At 44.8% G+C, this 27,819-nt stretch overlaps 1 protein-coding gene and 3 non-coding genes across 4 annotated transcripts; 2 read left to right on the top strand and 2 right to left on the bottom strand.

Moving 5' to 3' along the window:
- The first annotated feature begins 1,395 nt into the window (after window positions 1-1,395).
- On the top strand, window positions 1,396-10,573 carry jcada (junctional cadherin 5 associated a). The gene is made up of 4 exons (XM_070928385.1): window positions 1,396-1,763; window positions 4,033-4,986; window positions 5,871-9,457; window positions 10,370-10,573. The coding sequence occupies exons 1-4, from the start codon at window positions 1,396-1,398 to the stop codon at window positions 10,402-10,404; spliced, it is 4,944 nt and encodes a 1,647-aa protein (XP_070784486.1). The 3' UTR covers window positions 10,405-10,573.
- Window positions 10,574-14,484: 3,911 nt separating this feature from the next.
- Window positions 14,485-14,556, bottom strand: trnag-ucc (transfer RNA glycine (anticodon UCC)). Its single transcript has one exon. It is a non-coding gene; the product is annotated as a tRNA-Gly (tRNA).
- Window positions 14,557-16,476: 1,920 nt separating this feature from the next.
- trnas-uga (transfer RNA serine (anticodon UGA)) lies at window positions 16,477-16,558 on the top strand. Its single transcript has one exon. It is a non-coding gene; the product is annotated as a tRNA-Ser (tRNA).
- Window positions 16,559-17,098: 540 nt separating this feature from the next.
- On the bottom strand, window positions 17,099-17,180 carry trnas-aga (transfer RNA serine (anticodon AGA)). Its single transcript has one exon. It is a non-coding gene; the product is annotated as a tRNA-Ser (tRNA).
- Window positions 17,181-27,819: the final 10,639 nt, after the last annotated feature.

Genomic DNA, 27,819 nt, shown 5'->3' with positions numbered 1-27,819 from the left:
GGAGAGTATTGAATGAGTGGGCTGCAGCAGCATCTGTCCTGTTGACAAGGCAGCAAGCATGACTTCATCAAGGGCATTACATCACGAGCAAATGCACCCTGGGTAGCATCAATTCAATTCCTCATCAGTCCTCGATACTAATACTTATCGTCATTTTTTGGGCCGGAAGCAAAAGTCAGAATGCTATTTCACCTTTGTAATCTTTGTAGATGATTAGGGTTTACTCAGTGTTGTTGCAGTGTCTCAACTATTCCATCTTCAAGCTTACAGTAGTTAAAACACTTACAGCATCGGTGCTTGTTAAGGAAAACACACATAGGGACCGACTGCGACTAAGTATTATTTTCATTATCGATCCGTTTGTCGATTCTTTTCTTGATTAAATTGAGTGATTGCGTGGTCTAGAAAATCTCAAAATAGCGAAAAAATCCCATCGCGGTTTCCCCATAGCCCAAGGTGACTTCTTTACATTGCATGTCAAACCCCCAAATATATTCAATTGACATAGAGATGTCATAGAGGACAAAAAAAACAAACCCACCAGAAGTCACAACTGAGGAGTAGGAACCACGGAATTGGTGGAATTTTGGCCTAAAGAATTAGAACAAATGTTCTCATCCTTTTAACACTTTAAACAGAAAATACTTATGAGATGAAGAAAAGATGTCGTAGAGAGAGAGAGAGAGAGAGGCTGCAGAGGTGAGAGGAATACAATCCCCCAGTTGCTTCATTGATGCAAAACATGAGCAGTGGCTGGCTGCTAACAGCTACCTTACAGCCACTGTATGGAAGTCTACAGGGAGCCCACTGTAAACAGGAACATTTCACTGCAGCACCAGCAGCCTTCTGACACTCTTGACGCCGCTGATCATCATGCTATTGAGGGGTGTTTGTTTACCTCCCCGTCCTCTCAGTGCTGGACATGGACGGGTTTGGTGCCGGTGATCTCGGGAGTGAAATGGAAAGAGGGTTGTTGCTAGGAGGATGGGAGAAGAGAGGAGGGAGGGACAGGCTGCTGGGAAGGCGGGTGATCTCGGTTTTGTCGTGGCGGCTCAGAATTTGGGTTCGGGGGTCTTTTTTTTTGTTTCGTCCTCTCAGCTGTCCACATGGGTTTGGACCCTTGACAAAAACTGGACACGGGCAGCGGGGATAATGGTTTTATCGTCACCTTCTTTTCTCTGTCTCTCTTCTTGTCTCTTCATGTCGTCCCCCTCTTTCTTTTTTTTCTCAGTGATGGCCTCAGCTGCGCAGCTGTGCCGGTGATCCTGCCGCTGCACGTAGGGAAGAAGCAGAGACGCCTTGACAACCGACCTACCTTCCTCTCTCACAAAAAAAAAAAAGGCAGAGAAAGGGAAAAAAAAAAAAGAAAACACACCAGCATAAACAAATGCGACCATGTACAGCGTGGAGGACCTCCTCATCTCTCATGGATACAAGCTGCCCAAGCATACCACCTCCTCCTCCACCCCTACCCCAGCCCCCGCGTCCTCGTCCCGCCAGGCTCCCTCGTCCTCACCGCCGTCCTACAGCAAGCACCATGAAATCCTGGAGAACAGGCCCGGACCCAGGACAGTGAATGGCTATGAAAGAGGGCCCGGGATGCCCTACGGGAACGGTGGCGGAAGCAGGCAGCCCCAAGCGTACGGCGGCGGCTGTCCCAACAACAACGAACACAGGGACAGGAGCCAGTCCAGGCGGGAGGGCGAGAGCCGGAGCCAAATTGACACCCACTCCTTGGGAGAGTCGCTGACCTCAGACAGCGGGTAAGATGTAGTCTGTGCTGTACCTTGAGACCAGTGATGTGCTCCTGTCTGATTGACCCTTTTGCATGCCCTGTGCTGATTACGGTTGTCCTCGCCCTTTATTGATTAATGACACAATTGTGACGGCACTTTGATGGAGCAGATTAATGAAACAAACTAACTCATCAGGGAGTTTTTTCATAGGGATTTTGCATGGCATCTCGAATGGAACTGCCTAACACTGCCGCTCAGTCCCTCCCGCCATCTCTCTCTCGCTTCTGTCTTTCCCCTTGTGTGTAACTTCCTCTCATTTCATCCCTATTCCCCTCTCTCCTCCTCTTCCCAATCAAGTCTTGGGCAGGGGAGGAGGGATAATGTGTGCTGGAGTCTTAATCTGCCACATGGGACCTTGGAGTTGTAATCAAAACAGCTTTTGGGCAAACCTATGTGCCCCATTTGAGCATGCCCAGTCTTAAACACACAGGTTGCCAGGCTCGTCAGGATACCCCCCTTCTCCATTCTCCCTGAAACATAACCAATATGCCTGACCGGCTTCCACTGTTTCACAAGCATTATACCTACTTATATAATACATACCCCATCAATAATACAGGATTCATATAGGGTTTATTTAAATATGTATATGGAGGATAGGCTATATTTAGCTTAGTCTGGAGTTATGCAATTGAAACCCTCTTGGGTAGGGACTGTTGGAACGTTTGATATTTCCAGAGATATCGACAGGCTGCAGCCAATCTGTTTTTTCCACAAAACAGCATTGTTTAGTTTGCCTATTTGCACCAGTTCAGGGGGTTAGTGTGCTGTAACTGACACAAAGTCAATACAGCTGTTCCCATGTCCACACAATTAGGGAGGCTTGTCAGATTTCCCCCCCCCCCCCTCTTTCCTTACATTTTGTTTGGCTGACTTTCTTTTTTTTTTTTTTTTCCATAATCCCTTTTTTGCCACCAGCCAGTGACTGAGCGTCTGAAAATAGTCAAATGACCTTGAATAATGTCAGTGGTTGTGTTAGCGTTTTTTCACTTTTCGGTTTTATTCTTTGAGACGAGTAAGCCGCATTTCCATGTCTCTGCTCTGCCAGTGCTATCAGAGCATTCTATTGGGAATGTGGGAATTGCTAAGACATATGTTCTGCGATTTCAGTCTGTTGTTTGCTCATCCTTCTTTTTTTCCTCTCATCCAAATCCGTTTTGCCTGGCAGCTTTATTTTAGATAAGGAAATGGCCTATCTTGGCACTCCCATTAGGCAGCGCTACTTAGACCCAATTAGACTAATGATGGTAACTCATCTTACATGAGATGCCCTCAAATTTAGCAGATTGGTATAACTAGCTCCCCTTCCCCCAGCATTTCTGGCCAGTGATGATCATGGATGGAAATGTCAAGGACGCTCAGTGGCCTCGGCCTTGAGGGGGTGTACACATGTGCTTGCGTCTTGTTTGCGTTGTCAGTCAGTCAGTCACTCCACAAATAGCCTGAAATGATCAGGCTGTATGCAGAGACTCATTGTGTCTTGTTGTAGCCCATCAGGTCTGCCATCAAGCATCCTCTCGAAAATATACTAGGAGCTGTCCTTACACTGGTTTAGTGAAGTGCTACTCATTTTCAACCGTGCAGCAGACAGATTGTCAATGAAACGTCCTCTAAATTGTTGATCCGTCTTGGAGGACATCCGGGACTAACAGCCACTGTGTGTCATTGTGTAATGTGTTCATTATGCCCCATAGAAAATCACAATTACCAGACACTGCACTGCTACTCATGGTCATCTGTCTCCATCTAGTGGGAGATGCTTTCTTTTTTTTGAATCTGTCCTCATTGTAGACTGTTAGTGGTTATTTTGCTTCTCATCCTTCGGACAGTACCTATTTGTTGACATTTAATGGCCCTGAGCGAATTTATTTCGGTGTTGTGCTCATAACTTTGCTCTTTTTTTCCTCAATGTGCGTAGCTTACCACATTGCATTGGCTAGTCTCTAAATCAGCTATAAACCACAGGATACTGAAGGTTGGGTTGTGCTGGAAACACAGTAGTTTGTATGATACATAGTCTGACCTTTCATGGAAGGAATTCATAGTGTTGAACACAAAAAGGGACAGAAGTAATTGTGTAAAGAATGAAACAAGTGAGCTTGAGAGAGAAGTTGAAACCCTGCTTACTTATGTAATGCATATGTTGCCAGTTGCGGTGTAAACTGGAGACGCTGTTCAACCATCCAGCAAGCACTTTGGTTGAAGCATACTGACGCCTTCATTTGTGTGATCTCAGGTTCTGTGATGGCACCAGAGGTCCTCTGTCGCAGTCCAAGGACGTGTCCTACTGGAGAAGGAGAGGCCAAGACTTCACTGTGCTCCTGGACTATGCTGACTTCAGAGAGCCCCATGGAGGAGGGCAAGGGCCTTACAGCAGGCCGGAGGGGTCTCAACAAGCAAGAGGCCAAGAGTTGTCTGCAGAGGAGCGTCAGAGGGCAGCTCAGGAGAGGCAGCGCTGGGCGGCCCAGGTCCAGGCTCAGGCGCAGGCTCAGGCCCAGGTCCAGGCTCAGGCCCAGGCTCAGGCGCGCTCTAGAGAGAGGGAAGCTGCTCTCCATCAGTGGAGGATGGGGACTGAGAGGAAGTGCCAGAGCCTGGGGACAGATGAGTGGCGTCCAGCCGTGAGCTTTGGCCGCCAGCTGTCACAGAATGAGGGTGAGCGTTGGGCACAGGAGCAGCAGCGACTCCATGCCAGGACACCAGAGGGCATGGTAGTCCACCCCAGGACCAAAGCCAAATCCCAGTCCCTGCCCAGGATGCTGCAGCCTGAGAGCCTGCAATATGTGGACATAGTCTCGTCCGGTCAGGAACTTTACAGGCGGGTCAATGGCCACCCACTGTCACACCACGACCTTTATAGGGCACCCCGCTGGCCGGAGAATGGCAGGCCAGCTAGCGCCAACCAACTCTCAATGACACCAAAGCCCCGCTTCACCCGTCCCCCCAGACCTCCCTCCTATGAGATGCACCAGCAGATCAGGGGAAGCTGTGAGATGTTGTCTGGGAGAGACTCAGTGATTCCCCAGGCCAGGGACAGAACGCCACTTCCCATATCAAGGACAGGTGACCCCCAACTGGACTATTTTGCACAGGACTCTGGACCTCCAGGATACATCCCTCCCCCATCATATAAAAGAGCTCCTATAATGGGAGGGGGGCGTCGGGGATATGGTGAAATTGCGGTTGACTACAGGTACAATTAGTCTTTTTCTTTGTCTTAAGTAATAATCCTAAGACATTTTTTACTTTCACATTCATCAGCCGTGCTTTTAAATTCAAGCGTGTGAGTGTGAGAGCCAACCCTTGGTTTTACTTGTTTTTTTGTTATGTGGTTGGACTTCGGTTATCATTCAGTTGGACTGTAGTGTAAACATGAGGCTAAAATAAATCAATCATCAGCTCAGAGAGCTTCAAAATGTACAGATCATCCACATATGCCAAACATTTCAAGATTTTTTTCTAATATGATTTTCAAGAATATGTAAAAAGGTTTTAAAGGACAGTATCACTGAATATGAGAATTCAAATTATATTTTACTTGTAGGAAAATGCCAGTGTTCAGGACCAGAGATGGTACAGCCCTTTAATACGTTAGGCCATGTCACACCTAGACATCTCAGATGATACTTAACTTGAAAAGGCATAACTTGACACTACCTACTTTTTATTTGTTATATATATACAAAGCCCAAGCCAGATTGTGATATATCTCTCTGAATGTTTTTTTTAACTTAAGCAGTGACAATGGAGAGGCTCCAGTCTTCTCAAGATCATTGTCTGCATCTATGTTCTCTGGTGATATGTGTTGATATAAATGTATCTGTCCAGTGCAACAAAGATTTACTCTATGTTGTATCCTGAATTTGAGTGCCATTTCACTTGAGTCCACATTTGCAAAAGTAGTTCTTGACTTGCTTAACAGATATTGGAGTAGAGCAAAATAATTAGGTTGGCTAACAATTTTAATTATTATTATTATATTTATTATTATTATTTTCACTCTCATTTTATTCCCTTCTGTCTTGTTGAAGTCATGGTTGCTTAGATAAAGTGAAATTGTGTTGTTTTTGCTCTTAGGTACAGAGGGGATGTGTACCAGCAGATACAAGTGGCTCCAGATGGATCTCACTGGTTCACCAGACATCCAGCTGATTCCTGGCCTGATCCCCAGAGAGACAGGATCATGTCTGGCCAGAAGCAACTTTACCCTGTGTATACCACCCAGGAGCGCCCTGGTGGGGGGATCCAATATATCCCTTTCGATGACCCCCGTATCCGCCATATTTCCTCAGCCCTGGGTGGCAACTCCCTGACGGACGCTGACAAGATCCGCCACATCCGCAATGAGCTTCCCAGCGTCACCGTGTCGGAACCGGCGTCCGACGACAGTGCCTTTTTGCCCCCGCCATTGGGGCCTTTCATCGCAGCCAAACTGGCCGATGATTCTAACCAGACATCTTCTAGCGATTTCGACAATGACAATAAAAGGTGGCACAGTGATTTGCACAAAGAGACTGTCGATAACTTCCCAGCAACTGACCAAAACTGCAACAGATATCCCAAAAACCAACGTCCTCCTCCATCTCCATCTTCAGCCTTTCAGACCCCATTAACAAGGACTTCTTCTCACCAGGGGTCCAGCTCAGATCAGGTCTTTGCAGAAACCATCACCCAAGTGAAGAAAATTGCCCCAGATTCAGGGCCAGAGAACAACAGGAACACAAAGAGAAGAGTCAGTGAAACCATCTTCTGCCTTGTCTCTGTCCCTGTTCACACACCGACTAACATTAACAAAGACTTAGCGGCTGACCAGAACAACAATGAGACAATACCAAGTCTGACTGTGACCAACACAGACATTTTTGCTGTAGGCCTCAAAGAGAGCCCGAATGTGCGGAGCAAGTCAGTGAATGAGATGCCCATCAAACCCCACTACTCTCACTATCACACCAGCAGCACATCCTCAATGAGGAACTACAAGAGGGCTCCTCTGAGGAAGGAGATAATAGATGCCTGGGCACTTCAAGCCAGTGAAGACAAAGAGTTGTGCTATGCTGGGTCCTGGCCTGGAAACCAGTACCGTAACCAGGAAACCCAGACTGGCTCGCCTTTGACAGTGGTGAAAAGCCCAGAACCCCAGAGTCCTCCTGGGGGACAAGAGCCTGTTCAGTCTGTCTCAGACACAACCACAGACAGTGGTGTGGGGACAGACAGTAACTCCTCTTACGGTTACCCTATGGCAGGCCAGAAAAACCTTCATCTTTCTAGCAACAGCGCCTTCTCCCGTCTCAGCCTCAGCCCAACCCAACCGTCATCACTTCAACCTTCACAGCAGGACCACTTCTCACCATCAAAGGCCCAGGATCAGGGAGAACTGCAGCCATCATCTCCCAGGAAGAGCAACTCCAGTCCCCAGGAGAGTGCAGAGCAAGTCGCCTTTGGTCAGTTTCTCTTAAAGCCAGTGAACCGACGACCCTGTGATGCCATTGGTGAACTGGAGAGCATTAATAAGGAGATGGAAGACACAATCAGCAAGAGACCCAATGTGGGTCAGTGCATTGATGATCTAGATGGGATGAATAAGAGATTAGACCAGTTTAAATCAGGAGCACTTTTTACTGCTGGTCCAGAACCAGGCAGGGAAGCAATCAGTCTTCCACCAATGCACATAGAAAAACCCAACAATATAAAAATCAGATCAAAGTCTTTGGCTTCCACTGCTGATCTGGACTCCATGGACGTGAGGAGTGTTTTCTCCAGGTCACAGGCCAACAACATACCACCAACAAATGAGCTATCCATACTTCCCAACCCAGGCCACAGAGACAGTTGCCTCTTGCCCTCACTACCCCAACTCAATGAGTCAAACCAGCTCTATAGACAGGACATCCCAGTCCCTCAAGAGTCCTTGCTGAGGGATGTGGGGTTAACTGTCTACACAGAGACTCCTGGTGGTCCCAGGGAGCCAATGCAGCGCTCACTCTTAGTCCCATCTCCACTCGATCACAAGGAGCTTGGTCAGTCAGTGCAGCTCTCGTGGGAGAGCAGGACAGCACTTGTTAAAAACAGTGGTAGCTCCGAGCACAATTCAAATAAAGAGCTTCAAGCTGAGGTAGAGACTGAGAGAAAGGCTAAATCAGACAATGTTTCACCATTCAGGGGTGAGGTGAATTTAAGCATCTGTAGAACCAGGAGTGAAAGCAGCAAATCATCTCAGAAAGAGGATTCACCACATATCACCAGGCTGAGCAGGGAGGTTTCTTTTGTCTTTGAGAATGATGATGGCAATGCAAGATATGCCATTTCTGAGCCTCTGACTTATAAGAACGAGTCAACCATAGCAGATAAGCACCTGGAGAACCTACTGATTCAGGAGAAGGCCAATTCTTTACCTGCAGAGGACCTCAGCAACCTGTATGAGGTCAAATGCGCAAAAGGTATCCCTGAGAACGAGTCCATTGAGCAGAGGGCTGCCAGAATCCTGGGTATAGATGTTCCAGTGGAGGCCTTGGGCGTGGCTGACAAACAATCAGAGGACAGCCAGGATGATAAGGATACCACTGTAGCTGAGAGACTACAAAGTCATGGCGAAGAGACACAGCAGGTGATAGCAGAGTGTGAGCAAGTCAAAGAGGAGTCCCTGATTGTCCAGGGAGCACAGACAGAGGAAGTCAAGGAGACAGGATCCGGGGTGGACCATGAAGAAGGAGACAGACAAAAGCACAGCAGCAACCACAGCGATGGTGAAGACAAGGATACCGAGATTCAGTCCCTGGTGGTACTGGACCTGCCCGAGTTCCCACCCAGTAAGCTTCCCCTATCCCTGCCCGTCACCCCTGATGAGAAGCTAGCACTCAGCATGTGCAGTGTGGAGAAGAGGGGGCGAGGTGGAGCGTGCAAACTAATCGAATCCCTGCAGGATAAGCTAAACTCTTCCGCCTCTTCATCTGCGACATCTCTGGGCAGGTCAACCACAGACAGAATGGCCCGTCTGAAAGAGCTGGACTCAGTGTCTCGAATAAGACGCCTCAGTCTAAATGGTTCAGAGGAGAGGGATGGTGACAGAGAAGAGAGTGAGGTACAGGAAGAGGCAAAGGATGAAGTTGTGAAGCAACAAGGAGGGGAAGAGGATAAGAAACTGGAGGAAGAAGGGGGGAAGGAGGAGGAAAACCCAGATGAACATGAGAATGCACATGAAACACATGACAAGTTGGGAGATCCTGAAGAACATTGTAAACCCACAGAAGAAGCGAGTGAAGGGATACACGAGGCCGAGCAAAGGCAAGAAGAGGAGGCAGAAGAGATGAATGTTGAGATTGCACTAAAAGCGGAACATGAAGGGAGTAAAGAAGTAGATGCTGAATTGAAAACAGAAGGGCCAGAAGGAGAGATGGATCTGAAAATTGTGGAGGACGACAGAGAAAAGCCTGTGGAGAAGGTGAGAGATGAACAGAGTACGGCGGAGGTCAGTAGAGCTGAGGCGACACAAGACGCTGAGGGAGAAAAGTTGCCCAAACCAAAGCAGCGCACCAGGCTCCAGAAGCCCCCTCTGCTTCCTAAACCTCGCAGCGTTCCCAAGAGAGAAATAACGCTGCCACTCAGCTTCAGCACTGGGACCTGTGGCCCCTCGAACATGGAGGATGAGGAGATGCTCTCTGTCTCAGGTGGGTGCGAAGGAATTGAGAGGTCAACCATCTGATACGCTTGTTTTTGCCTTCAAAGTGAAGCAGCATCATAGTGTAATATATGGATGTTAGCTATGTACAAATGGGTATACCTTTGATTGTGATTCTGCTATTGAAGGGATAGTTTCATATTTTTGGGAATATTATTGAGTTGATAGGATTGAAGACTCATGTTTGTGCTGAGCTTGGATTTAGGTCGGTTACGCATTGGAGCTATTTGTTAACGCACTTCTGTGCAGCGCCTCTGGCTATATCGTTGGTTGCCAGATATGGTCGGTTAACACAGATTTGAGCTTCGTCTGAGCTAGTGATGGTACCAAACCTGTACATCTCACTGTGACGACAAGACTTGTTTGCTGAGACATAGTTCCAGCACCTAACTCCCCCTAAAACCACAAATTGCAATTTTTTACATTTCTGTGTATATATGTGTTCATTAAGATACAAACGGGACCATTAGTCAATTTTAGAGGTGATTGTAGGTTTTTAGTTCGTAGGTCTTTGGACTGAGCCGGGCTAGCTGTTCCCCCCTGCTTTCAGTCTTTATGCTAAGCTACACCGGCTCACCATGTCCTGACTCCAGCTCTGTACTTAATGCACAGACATGAGACTTACAACAATCTTCTCGTCTCGTTCTCGAAAAGAAAGAAAATGCTCTTATTTACCAAAATGTTGCTCTATTCCTTTAAAAGGTGCACAGTGGAGTTTCTTGCAAACAAAGTTACTGTTTACATTCAGGGACCCGCTCGTAAAAACATTGCTTTACAGCAGTGCTAGTGGTCAGGAACTCCACAGACTACCTTTAATTCCCACCTCTTCAAGGGCAATTAATATCGTCCTGACTTGTTTTCGATTGTGTCGTCTCATCTTTTCTTGCTCTTTTCTCATCAGACTCCTACGACCCCAGTCGAGTGGAGAGAGTGTAACCTCTGACACTGCCTTCACCACTGTGGAAATCTGTCTTTCTCAAGTTAACAGCTTTTTCCACCAACAAAGGCTTTCATTTCACCTCACGGCTTAGTCAGCTGTGACCCCTCCAATATTGTTACACATTACTTTTCACAGAACTGACTGTCCTGGTGCTGCGAGAGCATTTTTACAGCCAAATAAAGGGACCGCCGGTGCCAATTCTCCAGGCCTTCTCAACCTCGACATCCTCGTCCTTCCATTCTCTCCACTTTATCAAAAGGTTTTATTTGCTCAAGCAAGCGGACTTCCTCCTTTTTTTGAAGTTGTCTTATTTTGCTTTTGGAAGAATGCATGTCATTATTCCCATCTGCACTTGGGCTCCTTCTCGAGCTTGGGTGTTGAAATATGAATGTAAAAGTGCTTCTGCTCAACAAACAAAAGAAATGTAAAAGAAAAAACAACAGGAAGGCAACAGTATTGCATTACAATCAGTATTAACCTACACCAAATGTAAATAAGAAAGAGTTATAAGATTTTATGAAGAATATAAAAAAAAAAAAATCAATTTAAGACATTTAATTGCTGAAGAAATGTATATTTTCTTATCTATGTTAAGAAAAGACTAGATTTTTGGAAGTGTAGTCTTTGGGTGTATTACTAATAATGAAACCCCATGCTCTTTATTCTTATACCTGTGTGATAGAGAATGTACTCAGAGAGCCTGGATTGCAATGAGAAACACTGTGGTCCTTGAATAGTTTTCACTCAAGAGCAATATAGTCGTCGTAAAGGGGACGTTTGTGGCATGTTTTGAGTAGTAAGTCTCCACGTCAAGGAGCTGATCCCGTTTAAAACGTCTGCTTTAAAACTCTACCTTTTGGCACAAGTGTTAGATTTGCACTGCTGAGATTATTGGCTTTATGTAACCAGTGAGCACCTGATAATCTCTTCAAATACTCCCGAGATTACAGTACAGTATCAGGAGGGATTCATGTTCGCACTCTCCCAGTCCCCCGGTGCCGTCAGTCTCAGCAACGCGTGTCAGAAACGTCTGATTTAAGTGTTCTTTTCTGTTAATCCTCATACTGTTGGAAAAAGAAAATCTATATTTTGTGGCATTAACAGAAGTCTATATTTAACTGTGGATTCTTTTTTTTTCCTTGGTTCACGTCCTAGTTTGTGTGATTTCAGAAGTGCTTTTTTTTTGCAGGAAATGATAGATGTAGCTATATTGATCGCAGTGTGCCTTGTACACACTGCCTCTGTGGAGAACTTCATTTGTGCGCGACACATCCAGTATCGTCGGTTTACGAGCCCTAGTTTAGACTGGACGCCACTAATTCATTGAACGTTTAACAACAACATTTGCAGTTGTTTTGGCAATAATAAATCAATAAATAAAGAGGAATAAAACGTTTAGCTGAAGAAGCTTCATATTGATGCTGTACAGAACATTGCTGTCGGGATACTAATCACGGTATCTGAACATGTTCAATCATTTAACGTTGACATATCAGTGCTTTTATAAGTTGTGGGCATAACTGGCAATTGGTTTACACTCACTACATTTATGGGGTAGCAATACAAGAAATTAAAAAAATAAAATAAAAACATACCAAACCAAACTTTATGCTATGCATTGGACATCTACATTTACTGGGTTAGATACCAAACTTCACAGCTAAAACTGCAACTTCTGGTTTGCTTGTTTGCTTGTGTGATCCCGTCACTCTTTGATCCAGCTGTATTTGGTGTTGAGTCTGTTGGATCTGGTTGTAGAAGTGTATGGAAGTGGCTCTGACTGGAGTTCATCAGTGCGAGGTTTTTGTCTTTTGTCCCGTTACCAGCCCAGTACCCGTACCTCTGTGTTCCAGGTAATGTGTTATCTGGTCATTCTCGTAGGTCTTTTTGTACTTTGTAACATGATATAGACTATTGGTGCACATCTTGCTTTGATATTTTCTATTTTCATACATGTACAGCTTCTTTTGTATGCGCGGCATCTTTTCTTTTCTTTTTTTCTTTTCTTTTTTTTTTCCGTTGTGCATGAAATGCATAAGAAGTCACAGAGAGAAGGTGTATTTGCATATAATTGCATTTGGTACTATATAGTCTATCCAATAAACAACTGTTATATTTCATATAATGTATATTTTATTTTCAAAACGTTAATGCTACATATTTAAAACAGAACAAGGTATTTTTAGATTATTGTGAAAAGGGAACTGTTTTTGAAGGCACGGTATTTGTCTATATTTGAAATGGTCATTAAGAATGATCAGAAATACAGACAAGTGGGTGCCGTTGTACAGTACTGCAGAGTATTCATAAATAAAAGTCTTTGCATGAAACATTTTGTCTCAGATTTTGTTACATTCATTCATATTATGCAGTATTTAATGCAAGGAGAAAGTTTGGACGGCTATGCATATATTTAATAAATAATAACAGTGACAAACAAGGAACTAATGTATTCGTTTTTGTCGGGAAGTAGTCTTGTGACCATGGTGCATTCACATATTATCATAACTTTGCTGCTGGAACCCACCTACCACCTTTAGTGCATTGTACATATACCCTGTTAGCACCAAGTGCCCATTAAATCCAGTGCCCACAGAAGACCACACATTACTACTATATATGCCCAGAGACCTACGAGTACTCCTGCGCTGGAGTAACGCCACCTGACCCCGGGGTGTCAAGGTTATGCCCCACGTGAGCACAATATACACATATACAATGTACACACATAAAGTCCATTCTCGACCTTGGCAACAGTAGTTTGACAAACGTGTTTTCTGGAGCTTTAAAGTCTTTCCCACCGATGCATGGCGATCAAAATCATTTTTTAACCTATATAAAGAAGGAAGCATAAAATGCTGCTTTTCTTCTTACTGTGAAGATGTGCTTCATTGCTTTGTCTGGTTTTATTTCTATCAGCTACTTGGATGTGCCCGGGTTTGTTCTCTTTGTTCCGCCGTCTGCTCTTCAGGGATTCACTGTGAGACGTTTCCTCGTGTTGCATTATGGTCTTAATGTGCTGGAAACGTTAACTACTGAGCGCTGGCTTTGTTGTCTTGTGTTTCCACCTGCCCTATGTGATTCACTTTGGATTTGCCCATGAACGTTTGAACATTTGATCTTGTTGGTGAGATGACATCCTGTAAGGAAATGTATCAATCTTTGCATCATTTTGACACCCAAAGGGAGAATACAGTTTTACTGGTCACAGCATCTACAGTGTTTTCATAAAGACGGGTCTCCATCCTCGAGGATAAACATACACTGCTTCATTTAAACACACATTCAGATCATACGTTTTTAGAGCTCAGCAAATCAAAGATTCGCTATCTCTGTCTTCACTATGAGTTAGTCAAAGCAAGAGTGGAATTTTTATTTTTCGTCACATCCAAGTTTCAAATGTGTGTGCAGCGTGAAGGGGGCTACAGCTTTCATTTCATACATGACCCTTGAACCTTGAAGTCTCTCTCTCTGCTCAGTTCTACCCTCCGTCTCTCTAAAAGCGTCTCAGGAGCGGCTGCTGGGCTTTGTTGAGGGACAGAGTAAGAGCGCCATCTGCTGGAAACAGTGGACACCTGACTTCTTTAAATGTGAATGGGAAAAGCGGCGCCTTGTATTTGGGGCGCTGACAGTAGAACAGTATAGACCGTAACTGTATAGAGGGCTCGGTGTTGGTGTTAAATGGTGTATGCATGGGTGTAGGTTTGATTTGGAAAGTGGTGGTGGAGACATCAATTTGGCAAAAAAAGAAATTGGCGATTTTTCTCTGCATTTCCTGGAATTCTACACAATGTATTATGACTATATTTGTCTAGCTTTGGTCTTTCGTGTTTACAATACTCCGAATACTGATTTACTGCAGGCGTAATGACACTGAGGCGCAAAACCCTCCCTGACGCGCGTCTTTACGCATGGACTAAACCCTTACTGACAGCGCCGGGCTGAACATTATACTTCATCTTGATAAAATGCTGTACGCGCGGCTGATTACAAGCTACGTTGCCTTGGTCCGATGAGTATCAAATTCTCATGTACACAGCTCTATATTCAGCTTTCAGAGGGGGGAAAAAATGCACTGCGATGGCCGGGAATCGAACCCGGGTCAACTGCTTGGAAGGCAGCTATGCTCACCACTATACCACCATCGCTTGTTTAGAAACGCTGATGTCAGTATTGAACTGATGGAAGAGGAGAGGGAAAAGAAGCGAAGAAAAGAATAATAGTAGTAATAAACACCATAACACACTTCAGCTACAGATGGCAGGACATTGTACCCCCCCAAACTCAGCTCTATACCTGGCCTTTCTCTCACCTCTGAGACAGACTGAGTAACACGAGAGAGGAGAGGAGGGCCAAGATCATAACAGCATTAGGATGGTTGTTTAACTCCCAGGCACAGTAGGCTTTCTGCCGTGGTTCCAGATTTGCTGGCGTCCAGGTCTTTTAAAGTGAACGGCTTAATAATATTTGGATGGTTTATATTTTTTGGATGAAGTTCCAGCCAAGGTAAAGGGTTACAGCCTGTGACCCGTTGGCTCTTGATAGATCACATTAGATAGGGGAAAGGCCAGTGATCCTGCATGATCATGGCCATTTCTGGATGGCTCTCGACATCTGATTTCCTGTCATATTGTTACGAGAAGTCAAAATTACTTGAATCATCAGATGGACAATTCAAATAGTACATTTCTCCATTCATTTTCCTTGTGGTCTTCCTTGTGGACCTCCCCATTTGCAAGTGGTTGTTTAAAACATGATAACTTCACAGAAATCTTCGAACAAATCTCTCTAAAACTGAGCAGGAAGGACTTTGATTGGTTTGATTCTCCCCTTAAATAGAGAGAATGTTTTGAGCCCATTTCTTAAGCAACTGATCAAACTGAGGGGACGTCATGTGTTTCACCTGTTGATGTTTTTTGGTCACCTAACAGCACACTGCAAAAATGCTGGAGAAAAGAGTTTATAGTATTACTACTGTGTTTTGTTCACAATTTCTACTGAGAATTTGCCAGAAATGTGTTTCTGTAAAAAAAACTATCCAATTGCAGTCCAGCACTGTAAACCATCATTTATTTTTACACAAAAATATCACAATTACTGATGGACATTTGTCCTTAAAATGTGCTTTTTAAATGTAATATTTACTCATTAAAATACAAAGTTGTTCGTACACTCGCTCTCTGTCTTGTTCTTTTTAAAACTGGTTGGGAGGCTGAAAACATAACTTTGTTTTATTGTTAATGAACCATCCAAAAGTACTAGTCCCAAAAGCAGGGCTTTTTTTTTTTTTTCCTTTGTAAATCATCAGAAAATGTTTTTTGGTATGTGAAATGTGATCAACGACTTGAAATATTCTAGTTGTAAAATGATGCAGTCATCAGAATATACCTGCTCTCTGTTGACATGTAACAGTGTGACAGCACGTGAACTGAGCTGAGTGACCACCACTCACCTGCTGCAGGACAAACACTTAAGAGGTTTCCCAGGATTCTCAGATGAGACTAGGCTGCGTTCAGACCGACTCAAGCCTTGCGCGTAGAATGTAGCCTCCTCATTCACCAATGCAGAGGGTTCCTGCAAAGCAACGCAGGGTCGTACGACAAATAAGTTGAACCTGCCTCAACTTTTGCTGGAACCATAGACTGCATGAAAGAGGTGGGCCTAGCCACCGGGATGTCACCCTTTGGTGGACTGCCGTTTTGAAGCCTTGAGTTTGGCATTTTGGCCGTCGCCATCTTGGTTTTTTGGAGCCAGAGGTGACCATATTTGGACGAGAGGGTGGAGCTGGGGATCTAGGACCTAAACTTCCCCACTGAAACCCTGAAATTGGTATTCTACCAATCAATGCAGACGCACACTGCAACTTGTCCAGTGAACATTGGTTTATTAAAGAGGTAAGTCGGTAAGTAAGTAGTAAGTCAGTGACCACGTTCACTCGTGGAGTGTTGATGAGCGGCTAGATCAATAAGGTGACATTTGTTTTTCCTTTGAAGATACTGAACACTTACACTGTTACATTCTGTGGCCTATAAAACCTTGTTTTCAGTGAAGAAAATCTATGTGCTCGAGTTGTTGTGGCCGAGTGGTTAAGGCGATGGACTTGAAATCCATTGGGGTCTCCCCGCGTAGGTTCAAATCCTGCCAACAACGGTCTGTCTTTAATGTGTTTGGAACATAATGTCTTCACAGAAATCTTAATAGTTGAACTCTCCACACCTGGGGAAATACAACTACCTGAACATGCTCACAGAGACAGTGGTAACATGCTGATGGTTAGCGGTTAACCATGTTCCCCATCTTAATAGTCTTATTAACATGCTAACATTCAATACTTAGCAATAAGTATAGATGAGGCAGATGGGAATGTCATTAGTTTTGTAGGTATTTTGTCATTAACCAAAATATTTTATACATTTACTGCTGAGGAGAACATGAATGTCTGTCAACAGACGTGTAAACAGAGGTGTCTGACCATAACACAATAATAATAATAAGTGTAAGTCAGGTGACGGGACCCTGGGCCTTCTTTTCTGGTCTTGCCCCAAGTTCAAGACTCTCTGGGATGACATGTTGTCATTTGTGCAGCTACATATACAGCATTCAGCTAATCCCTGACAGTCTCTCTGTGATTCTTCTAGCCTCATTCAGTGACAGCAAAGAGCTGACGGACAGACTTTTCAGCAGTGAAAACGTTGTCGGCAGGATTCGAACCTGCGCGGGGAGACCCCAATGGATTTCTAGTCCATCGCCTTAACCACTCGGCCACGACAACCATGAGTCTCTGTAGATACTGTATGAGATGCTGACAGAGCTGTGAGAACGCCACACACCTGCTACAGGTCAAAGTTCATTCAAGCCTCTTTCAGACAGGATATGCACATATGATGTGGGTGAGAAGAATCGGACAGAGAGCTGTATTTGCTTTCTCCAGCAGGTGGTGGTATTGGTCTTTGATGTTCACTAAAACAATGACACTATAAAAGGTTTCACTGTCAGCTCCTTCACCGCAATGTTTTCAATACATTTACAGCATATGACCGTAAGTGGCCATACCTTCGCCAAAGACAGTAGATATTAAATGTTAGTACAAGCAACAACAAGCATTGTCCAGAACAAGCCGTCCTGGACAATGTCTCTCCACAGGACTTCTTTCATGGAAGTTTGATTCTGCAGGCTCGTCTGTGAGGACGTTGGTGTGAAAGCGTGTTAGAAGAAAAACCCACACATAATGCATGTGTGTGTGTGTGTGTGTGTGTGTGCCCTATAATCTCACCCAGGACTAACAGTGGAATCCAGCCGGTCACAATGAGGTCTTTGTAATGAGTGCAGAGCCAGCAGGTGAAACTGTGCTGCAGACCTTGGAGAGACCATGTGATGGAGAGTTAGTACAGTGTGCTGACTTATCTGCATGTATGTGTGTGTGTGTGTGTGTGTGTGTGTGTGTTCACAATGTGGATGACCTGTAACATGCTTGAGGGATGATATACGTGCCGACCAAGATTAACCATGTTGGAGGATTAAGTTATTTTTAAAAACGTTCTTTTGGTCAGGTCACCTTAAATGAACCACAAATCCTTACTGACAATGCAAAAAAAACATCCACCCAGGTGATGGAGTCTGATAGTTCATCTAGAATTCTTAATTTGATTGGTTATAGTGAAAGATTTACAATTGCAGCCACACCAAAAAAAGCATTTGACTCAAAATCAACAAACAAACAAACAAACAAAAAGGCCATATGAAGCAGCTCTGGTCGCAGCTTCTATCCAAGCCTGAGTTGCTCCATCGTCACATACAAATATGGATTCGGAGCAGGGCCCGGTCTCCCCTGCCAAGCCGACAAAGCTGTGTCTGTGCTGCGCTGAGGCAGGCCAGCGGGGTGCAGCCGCTGACATTTCAACAGCCGCTTGCATGAAGACTCCCCTTTTCCTTCCATGCGACGAGCAGCTGCACTCACGCTGGCAACCGTGCGGATGAGGACTCTGCGCGTGCAGTTCCTGCTCACGACTTCACCCAAAAGGACCCATCATGTGTACATTATCGGCGGTCGTATGCATACTTCGCTCAGTCTGTTTATTTGCCCTCCCCCCAAATTGGTTTGCTCTGAGACTGCGAAGTGTGTTTGTGTACACTTCATGTTGTGTGCGGCCATAAAAGCATGTGCATCGCTGTATTTGTGCATTTCTGTGCATGTGCAGCATTACTGCGCATACATATTCTCCTTTTGTTTGACTTGGCCACCTTCTGCTGTTCGCCTGTTTGTGTTACCCCCCTCCACCGGGCTGAGACTTGGACCTGCAGCGCAACGGGAATGACTAAGGAGGACATGACACATATTCTCTGAGGTGAGTTTCCCCACACTTCTTGGCGCTGTCTGGCTCTGGCTGGGGGCCTGTGGGCAAGGATCGATGCCCGGGTTAAGGGGCGGGGGGGGGAAAGGGGGAGGCTGGACGCAGCTCCGTCCCTTGAGAACGGGTGGACTGGTAAATTTCAACTAAGCAGAACCCAAGTTGTTCCTAATAAACCGTGTGTGTTCCAGCCTCCATCACACGCAGACAGACTTATTAAGTGAGTTCTACATCTGCAGTGTATGACAATGACGTCAAATTCCTTATTACAGCGCAGGAGAACAAGCTGGTACTGCGTGATGAGCAGGAACTGAAGGGAGAGCGAAACGCGTAGTGAGCTAAAACAACCGAGATTTCATGCTCTCGCCACAGAAATGCTGTTTGTTTTCAGATGAAGCAACCCTGGTGCTGCCCTGGAATGGCCTCGCTGATCAAAATTTGACTTTACACCCAGGGGAACATCAGCCCTTTCAAACAGAATCTCATCGCTCCTTTCACTTTGAGAAACACAGTGAAACAGCACACAAACACACAAACGAAAGAAAACGTTTTTCCGTGTCACACTCAGAGGCACATGAACGGCGCTGACACAAAGCCTCTTTAAAGACTCAGTTTGTGGTTTTAACTGACTTTCCGCTCTGCATGCCACCATGTAGAAGATTGTATGTTGTCATTGGCAATATCTAGGGTACAGCCTTTTTTTTACTAAGAGCCTATCCAGTGACAACAGGGTGGCTGTCATCTTGGCAAAGCCAATAATCTGGATCCCTTTAGAGCCAATAAACATCATAAAATGAATCCTATGTGAGTGGCAACAGTTTAACAAACAATAGTTGCACAAATTACATAAATCTCTCAAAGAATGCATCATAGTGGTCGCGGGTGGTCCTTCATGCAGGGCATTTTTTTTTTACTTCTCCTTCTGTATAATAGCCTTTTCCAAAGAAATCACATTCAATCATTCGTGACATTTTATCAGGACTACCTAAAAAACTGCTTTCATAAACACAATGTCAGGTACGTTCAGCATAGACTTGAGTTCGCGCAGTGTTGTCAGGTATACCTTTCTCCATTCACCACAGAGGACCCCATCTGGCGGAGGCCGACAGCAATGGAGGCTGGAGCTATTTCATTGTGGTCTAGACCAGCAGAGGTACGGTTCTTGAAATCACAGACCCTCACATCAAGCCACCGGCATGGATTCCATCTGTGTCACGTTACCTATAACTCCGAGCTGCTCTGTGATGTAGGTGCTCCTGCTCTGGGTACGCTTCTGTCTTAACATCACAGAAACCCAGTAAACTCTCCACTGACTCCACAGGAACCCCCTCTGTGATGGATATCGCACTCAACAGAAATGCTAACACGAAGCAGGATCCCTATCACGGCTGACTAATGGAGGGGCCCAGTGGCTCGAATCCTGACATTGCGGCTGAAAACCGGCCGAGTTTAGAGGTCCATTCAACATCCTGGCTAAAAAGCTAAACGGTGGTGTCGGGGAGTCTTAGATAAAAAGGAGATTTGATGAAAGCTGCTGTGGGGGCACATAGACCCAGAGCACTGCTGCCATAAAACATATCTACAGTATATGAGAAATAAATGTCTGCATACATTTCTTAACTTAAAGCCTCCTGTGGATAGAATTAGAAAATGCTCCCTCTAGTGGCAGTATGTAAGACACACTGTTGCAGACAGCAATGCACACAGCTTCCCCCTATCAATCTGACCTGGGGACATTGAGATGAATGGACTAAATGTAACTAGTACCTTCAATTTTTTCTCCAAACAAAATCTTACCCTAAACCTAAATATCCTGAGAAGGAGGAGGATGACGAAGACTATAATAGAGCTAAAAGTTGAGTGGATAGTGGATTACTTGAACTTTACCTCTGTTTAATATTTAAAACTACAACTATCATACAATAAAAACTACAATATGTCATCATAATATGTGGCCAGAAACATAATATAATGTGTTATCAGCTCGTTTCCCTACCCTTCCCTAGGTGGCAAAAAAAGAAGAAAAATATACGAATTCAGCTTTAAGAAAGATTCTTTAGTTGTAAACAGAACCGCAGTTAATTCCCAAATGCATCCCCCCCCATTACGCTGATGAGAACAGAACATTTACCATCCATTGCTGTGCTCCGGGAGAACCAACGGATGTGATTCAGCGCCATTACTTGGCCAAACATCCAGTCATACTTTAAACTTTAGCTTCCCTGCGTCGGATAACATTGTTTACTTAGCTTTAATCACCCACTGTCTCATATTAAAGATAGTTAGCTTTATGACTTCCCTCGCGTCCCTGTCTGAAATTCAAACCTCACAATCCCCCCCCACCCCTGCTACTTTTCCACTCCCATGAAAATCTACAGCGCCAACAAGCACACTCACTATTTATTCCCCACTATATGGACCAGAGTGGAAGTCTTGTCTGTGTAAATACAGGTGAAACGAGAGAAAGGCCTGACGGGGAGGGGGATATAGGCTGGATTTAAGAGGACATGCCATAGTTATTTTACTGTACTCTTTAACTTTAATCCTTATTCCAGAGGATTTGGCATGCATCTGGGCTTTCAAACACTGAGCAGCAAATGTTGTTAATATAAGCACTAAATCTCAATCAACAACAAGGAAGCATATTCTGTGGCTCCAGAGGAGATTTATCTTCTACGGCGGCCAGGCTTGGGGAATGGAGAAGTAGTATTAGGGAGGATTGAAGGTGGAGTCTAAACACACTGTTACAGTCACTAGCCTCACACACAGTGTTCTGATCGACCTCTGATGCCAGCAACAACAAAAAAGGTTTGCTTTGCGCAAGTTTGTTTTGTTTTCTAAAACAACAGGAAATAATCTCTCATGTCCCTCAAAACCGAATTTGAATTGTTGAAAAGTGCCAGCAACAGCAGTAGGACGAGGTGCCATTATAATGACCACATTTTAGAAAAATAAATTCATACTTTAAATGCTGGTAAAGACTTGCGTAAAAGGATTTCAATGCATTGTAAGGTACCTAAACAGCTAACTCTGGACTGGACTGGACTTGAACCAGCTAACTCGTAACTCCAGCGTTTGTGAATAAAGTCCGTCCTAAGTTCTTTGGAACTATTAGCCAGTTCAAATTGGTTTGCGCCATTAAAAATCAAGAGATGTCTTAGCTTGTAAAGACTTCAGCAACGTGTCGATCTGTTGCTAGGGAACATTCGTGGCGCTGTCCAATCAAAAGCACTGTAAAAAGAAAGTCACCGTAGCATCACAAGCTGTAGCATAACTTCCAAAAAGCTACAGTTTCTGGGGGGCGATGATATAAAAGTTCCCTGTAAATCCTTCGTAAATGTAGGTATGCCCTTGTTATATTTACATCTGCATACATGGAGAAGTCTGTGTTTTATTTTGTTTTGTTTTGTTTTAATTTGAGGTATTTTTGTGATATGTCACTTAAAATCTTTCAAACCCGGACAGAATTATATCATTATTTGGGTCAGATGTGTCGACCACATTCCATATTACCTGTTTTTAAAGTTGACGTTAGTTGGTCGAGTTAGCTACGCAACAGTGACACCGGACAGTTGCTGGCTAAATATTTAGTAACAACTCTCTATGCAAGAACTAGTCTAATGAATGAATGAACGTGCATAGGTGATGAGATGCATACACCTCCAACAATAAGTAGGCTAAGTTTGACCTTGCCGGTGTCACTGGCATGACAGGAACCATGACTCGACCATAAGCAACAAGCTCTTCACCCTCCCACGCCTCCTTGCCTGAGAGAAACGAGCGTTCGGACCTACACTGACACCTTGACCTCACAGCAAGGCGGGGCCTTTTCATTCCTTTCAGACAGCAAGCGCTCACATGAAGCAGGGGACCAAACACTTATGGAGCGCCACATCGTTCTGCTGTCAATCCAATCCAGTCCTCTATCCGCCCTCCTCTGTTCCCTCTGTGAGGGCCGAACAAAACCGCTGGTTCTCCGAGCCAGGGGCCTCCACCCCGAACAGTGCACGCAGGCCAAGCATGACTTCAAAGGTGGCTGCTCGTGGGCATTTCACTGGGTGTTCTTTTTCAGCCCACTGAAGCCTGTTTTGTATTTGCTCTTTTTTAATTTCATTTTTCCTCCTCAAAGACATAGTGCTGAAATATTTTACTGTAAACCAGCTGAGTAGCTCACGGGCTGCAGCTATTTGGATGTGATGACTTACAGCGTGCGGGCTCCTCACAAGCTGTTTATCCGGCTCAAATATTGAAAGCTGCTCGAATCCTCATTTTAATGGCTCTAACGACTGGTTTTTTAAAATCATCTCTGTTTTGTATAAATCCGGTTCGATTGTGACGGATGATATTTGGTAAGATTTGTGCCGTTATTTGTGGCTTTTGGTAATCGCCATGGTTGATTAAACTAATCAGTCTGAAATCAGAAGGCCTAGCGCAATCTCTGCCCGGCTTTCGGTATTACAGAAATAGCTGCTGGGAACATTGTTTGTGGGAGCGCGTGATTTTTCTGGGAAGAATCTACGCTCGACCAAAATGTTGAATCACCACAAATACGAGTTCTTCAAAACAACACGCACGTCAGTCATTTAACATCATACAATATTCCCCCGTCAACAAGGAAAATAATATAGAAGATACGCAACGCTGCTTTGATACAACACAACACTTCATCTCAGAAGATCAGTGTGTTATTCCTTCAAAACGCTCCTGGGGAGTTGATGTGGCCTGGCGACTGTGGATGTGTTGTCTCTGACACACAGCGCCGTCCGGAATGCGTGTGGGAGAGGACAGCGCTGAGCTAACAGACTCTTCTTCCACCGTCGTCTCTGTTTACCCGCTATTGTTCGCAGCTCCTGTGTGGAGATGAAGAGAAGGGAGTGATTTATGTGTGTAGTGACAACAACAAGTGTTTGGGGTTTGCAGTGGCGCCAACGCGCTTCTTTACCCTTTGGAAGCAGCTGAGGCCCGGAGGCGCTGACTCTACCAGCACTGTTTATTTGTGGAAACTTTTTTTTTTTTACAAAAAGCTTAACTACAAATCATAGAATGTGTTTATGCTGTGACTTTCTGTGTGATTATTCATTGTCATGCTCAATTTCAAAGCTGTAAGGCACAGGGAAATTTAAGGACAGGGTGATTTTACAGGGTGTTTTTTCCTTTTTTAAAATCAACATCCAGCAAGCCAACAACTCCATGGGAAGAGACAGGCATCGTTTCGTAATGAAGTCAAGTCGCCCACTAGCTGACTCCATCTCCTCCTTTTATTCCCCCCCCCCCGCCCCCCTTTCCCTATGCTGCATCTGATATTGTTGATGTTGTTTTTCTTTCTTTCTTCCTGAAAAATGAATAGTGGCTCTGTCACGTCGGGGAGTGCCGGGTTCTGGGTTGTCTCCTTCCTGTTGCCTGTCTTATCTCGCGCGCAGATCCTGGCCTGGTCTGCTTCGGTGTCAGGCCTCTGCTAGCTCCCCCCCACCCCCTCTGTGGAGATAGACAGAGTGGGGGGTTGGTCTGTAGTGCCCCCCCCTTCTTAAATATTCAGCTCCCTGAGAGTTTAGGGCAAAGACAGGAAGTTCCTACCAGCTCCCTCCTCACTCAGACCACGCTGGGACGTATAAAGAGTTTTAAATGGAAAGAGGTAAGATACAAGATGGGGAGGGATGGGACGGGTGGGGGTCGGTGCGTGGGGGGCTTTTACTTGAGGCCCCACCATGAGGTCCTCATTTGTTCCCGGAGCCATTACTGTGACAGACTGTTTACAATCACAGACAGATTAGGTTTACTTAAGGATTTATGTTATTCCTTTAGCTGACACGTATAAACAGTGCTGATGCTTTTCCACCACCCCGCTGCCTGCCGGGGGCCACGGGGCTTACTCTAAGCATGCTGAAAATGGGTGATTTTCTAAACTCTGCGCAGGAACAAATATGCTCTAACTCTGTCCCAGAGAGGTGGAAGGAACAGTCGGCCGGCTCTGCTACCAGCGCTGGCTTTGCCTTTTTTCCCCACTCTCTCTTCTCACTTCAGAGAACTCAACACCCCATTAAGGGCCGGCACCCGAGTCAGGAGGGGTCCACTGCCACTGGGTGGTGCAATGTGAAAGGGAAGTTGCTCGTAAAGATTTTCTCTTTGCATTTGTGTTTCTATGTGCTTCCATCCTCTCGGCAAAATTGGAGGGGAAATGTCCTCATTTTTTTGAAACACCCCCTGCTTTAACCCCCCCACTATTTAGAATTAATAAGCAGTATAGAAACACTTATTTATAACACTATGTAATGTAGTTGTAAGCAGATATAAGGGCATTTTATGTGCCTCCTATAATGCATTCATAACTGGTGTATAAAGGTAAAGAATGATTGATGACACAGTGTAACATAGCTGTAATCATATTTAACCATGAACAAAATCCTTATAGTGTGTTATAAAGTATTTATCAATTGTTTTTGGTATGTACATGTCATTCACGGGCAGGTTGAAACATTGTTGTAAATGTGTTCAAAACTTGACAAAGACGTGTTGAGTTTGAACGCTTTTTTTCTTGACCTCTGAAACAGTAGTTTGACAAAAAATATGTTTGGAATTAGAATAAATAAGCATTAATAAGCACTTACAGTATCTGCTATAGTATGTTATAAACCATTTGTCAAATGTAAACATACATATAGGCGGGTTAAAAGTGTTTCCCATCACTCACAAAAGAGAAGACTACAAGTAAAAAGTGGTTGAATTTAATTTAAACTTAACAAACATCGGTGCTCTTTGGAGTTACGTACCTTTAGCAAACGCTGTCACTACTGCTAGCTACAGCTAGGAAGCTCATGGCCTCATAAAGTGTCAACTTAAATGAAATTTAAAAGAATTCATCATTTCTAATCCACCCACCCATTTTCAGCCGCTTTGCAAGCCATTCTATATTAAATTGCATGTGGTATGTGGCGTTAAAAAACGTCTTAGATTTAACTTGAACTCTGACGAATCCCTGAGTTAAGAGCCACATGTCCAAATTCCAAAAGAATTCCAGGCCATATAGAAGCCTTCAGCTTTGCACGGCTGACATGTACAAGCCTTCGTCAGGGTGTTAAGAACTTCATGACTTATTCAAATGTCCTAAAAACCCTTCATGTGTCTCTGTCCTCCTGCCCTGTCCCGTGGCCCGGCCCCGGGCAAACCGCAGCTCTTCAGATCTCTTTAATTACATGTCTGAGCCTCAGTCACAGAAGAGCTGCGCAGCGTGGAGACCGCTGAAGCCTTTCAATAATCAAAACAGAGAAATGGCATCATCCTTCCTCCTCTGCTCCGACATCAAGGACAGTAACTAAGAGAAGAGAAAAACGGGTATTCTTTTTCCAGGCTTTGTTGGTCCTGCTGAATAATAACTTTCCAAGAGGAAATGATAAACATATGAAGCAATTACACTATATGAGAAATGCAACTCAATTCAAAGTCCCTGCTTTCAAGTTTATAGTTCTGGATCAGTGCTGTCATTTTCAATTTGCAGCCGGGGCGAGCATTAGAAGTGAATGTCGTGAGCTGAGCTCAGTGACAGCAGTGGGAGATAGTCATATCGCTATTGGGATGGATTTACTCTGCAGTTCCTCCCGGATTCTTTGAACTCACTCCTTTTATTTTTTCAACAGTTGTAGTCCGAAACCGCACGACACGAAGGCCCGCGTTCATTAGCGGGCCGGCCTCTAATCCATGTTTTTCAAATTTGAAGGAACTTTGGCTGACCTCCCGCCCACCTGCATGTGGACGTTTTTAATTAATACATTCCGTTTTTCCATAGGTCTGTTTGTTCTGAAAAAAAGAGAGAGAGAGAGAGAGAGAGAGAGAGGAGAAACACGGCATCCTGGGCGGGTTGGTATCCGGAGTAAGGTTTGGCACGCAGCTCAGCGAAACCACAGATATTTCCCGGCCTTCCATCTCCTCTTTTCTCTCTCTCTCTCTCTCTCTCTCTCTCCTCACCAGCATAACCCTCCTCCTTAAGGCTCGTGCACGCTCACGCACTGCTAGCAGAGCTTCAGCTAACAGTGTGGCACATTCTCCACTCTCCAGTCTTTATTTGTGCTGGGGTCGCGACCTCCCTCGACAATGCCGCGCACTGCCTTTTCTTTAGGCGTGAGGAGGGTCGTAAGCGCTCGAACAGAGAAGACTGTCTTCCATTAACACTCTTTGGAGACGTGCGTGCACACAGAGCCGTTTGTCTCATTTATAAATGCAAACAACTGGAGTCTATGTGAGGCTGTGCACGATCCCAGCGAGATAGATTTATGGTGTGTGCTTTCCCAAGCAAAACCAGAACGGTCTTCTTCCTATCATTCACTCAGTCTCTCCACCAGATCCAGAAATATTTCAATGTTAGTCATTTAGTCTAGTTTGGAGTGCTTAGCTTGCAGCACTGTCAGCACTCGACTTATTTAAAATGTTTCAACGTTTCACAGCATCGACATTAAAGGATGCCCAATCAAACAAATCCAATTGCATTAGATTAGATACAGCTTTATTGACTTATTGCACAGAGCACAGGTAGTGAGACAACAGACTGCAGCAACTAATCTTACTTGTTTCACATGTTTTTGTGATTCTGTGATTGAACAAATCATTAAAGGTTGGCATCGGTTTGCAGTGTGTCTCTGCACCACAGACCATCGCTGACGTGTGTTAACCAGCCTGGAGGTATTCATCTCAGGGGGTTTTCTTTGTGTCATTGGTATGCCTGTTGAACACATCCTGGGCACAGGAGCCAACACAACGTATATATATATATTGTGCATACACAACACACACAAAGCCAGCCATACAGGGTGCAGGGTGTCTGGGTCAGGTCAGAGAAAGACACAGTGGTCCTCATTGAGACGTCGTGATAAAAATCAAGCGAGAAGGCCGGGACGCGGGGAAAACACAGAATTAATGTTGTGTTTGATCTGCATGGCCGCTGGCGGAAACCACTGGCTTGTGTATAACATTATTCAACCACTGTCAATTCCAATAGCACAGCAGAGGTTTCTTTCATAAAGGCTGGTTTATGCATCGCACAGAGGAAGCGGAGAGAAAGAGGGGCAGGGGACA

The sequence above is a fragment of the Enoplosus armatus genome, chromosome 21, assembly GCF_043641665.1.
Source record: "Enoplosus armatus isolate fEnoArm2 chromosome 21, fEnoArm2.hap1, whole genome shotgun sequence".
In the NCBI taxonomy this organism is placed as follows: Eukaryota; Metazoa; Chordata; class Actinopteri; order Centrarchiformes; family Enoplosidae; genus Enoplosus; species Enoplosus armatus.
The sequence above is the reverse complement of the archived record's forward strand: the minus strand, read 5'-3'. Positions and strand labels throughout refer to the sequence as shown.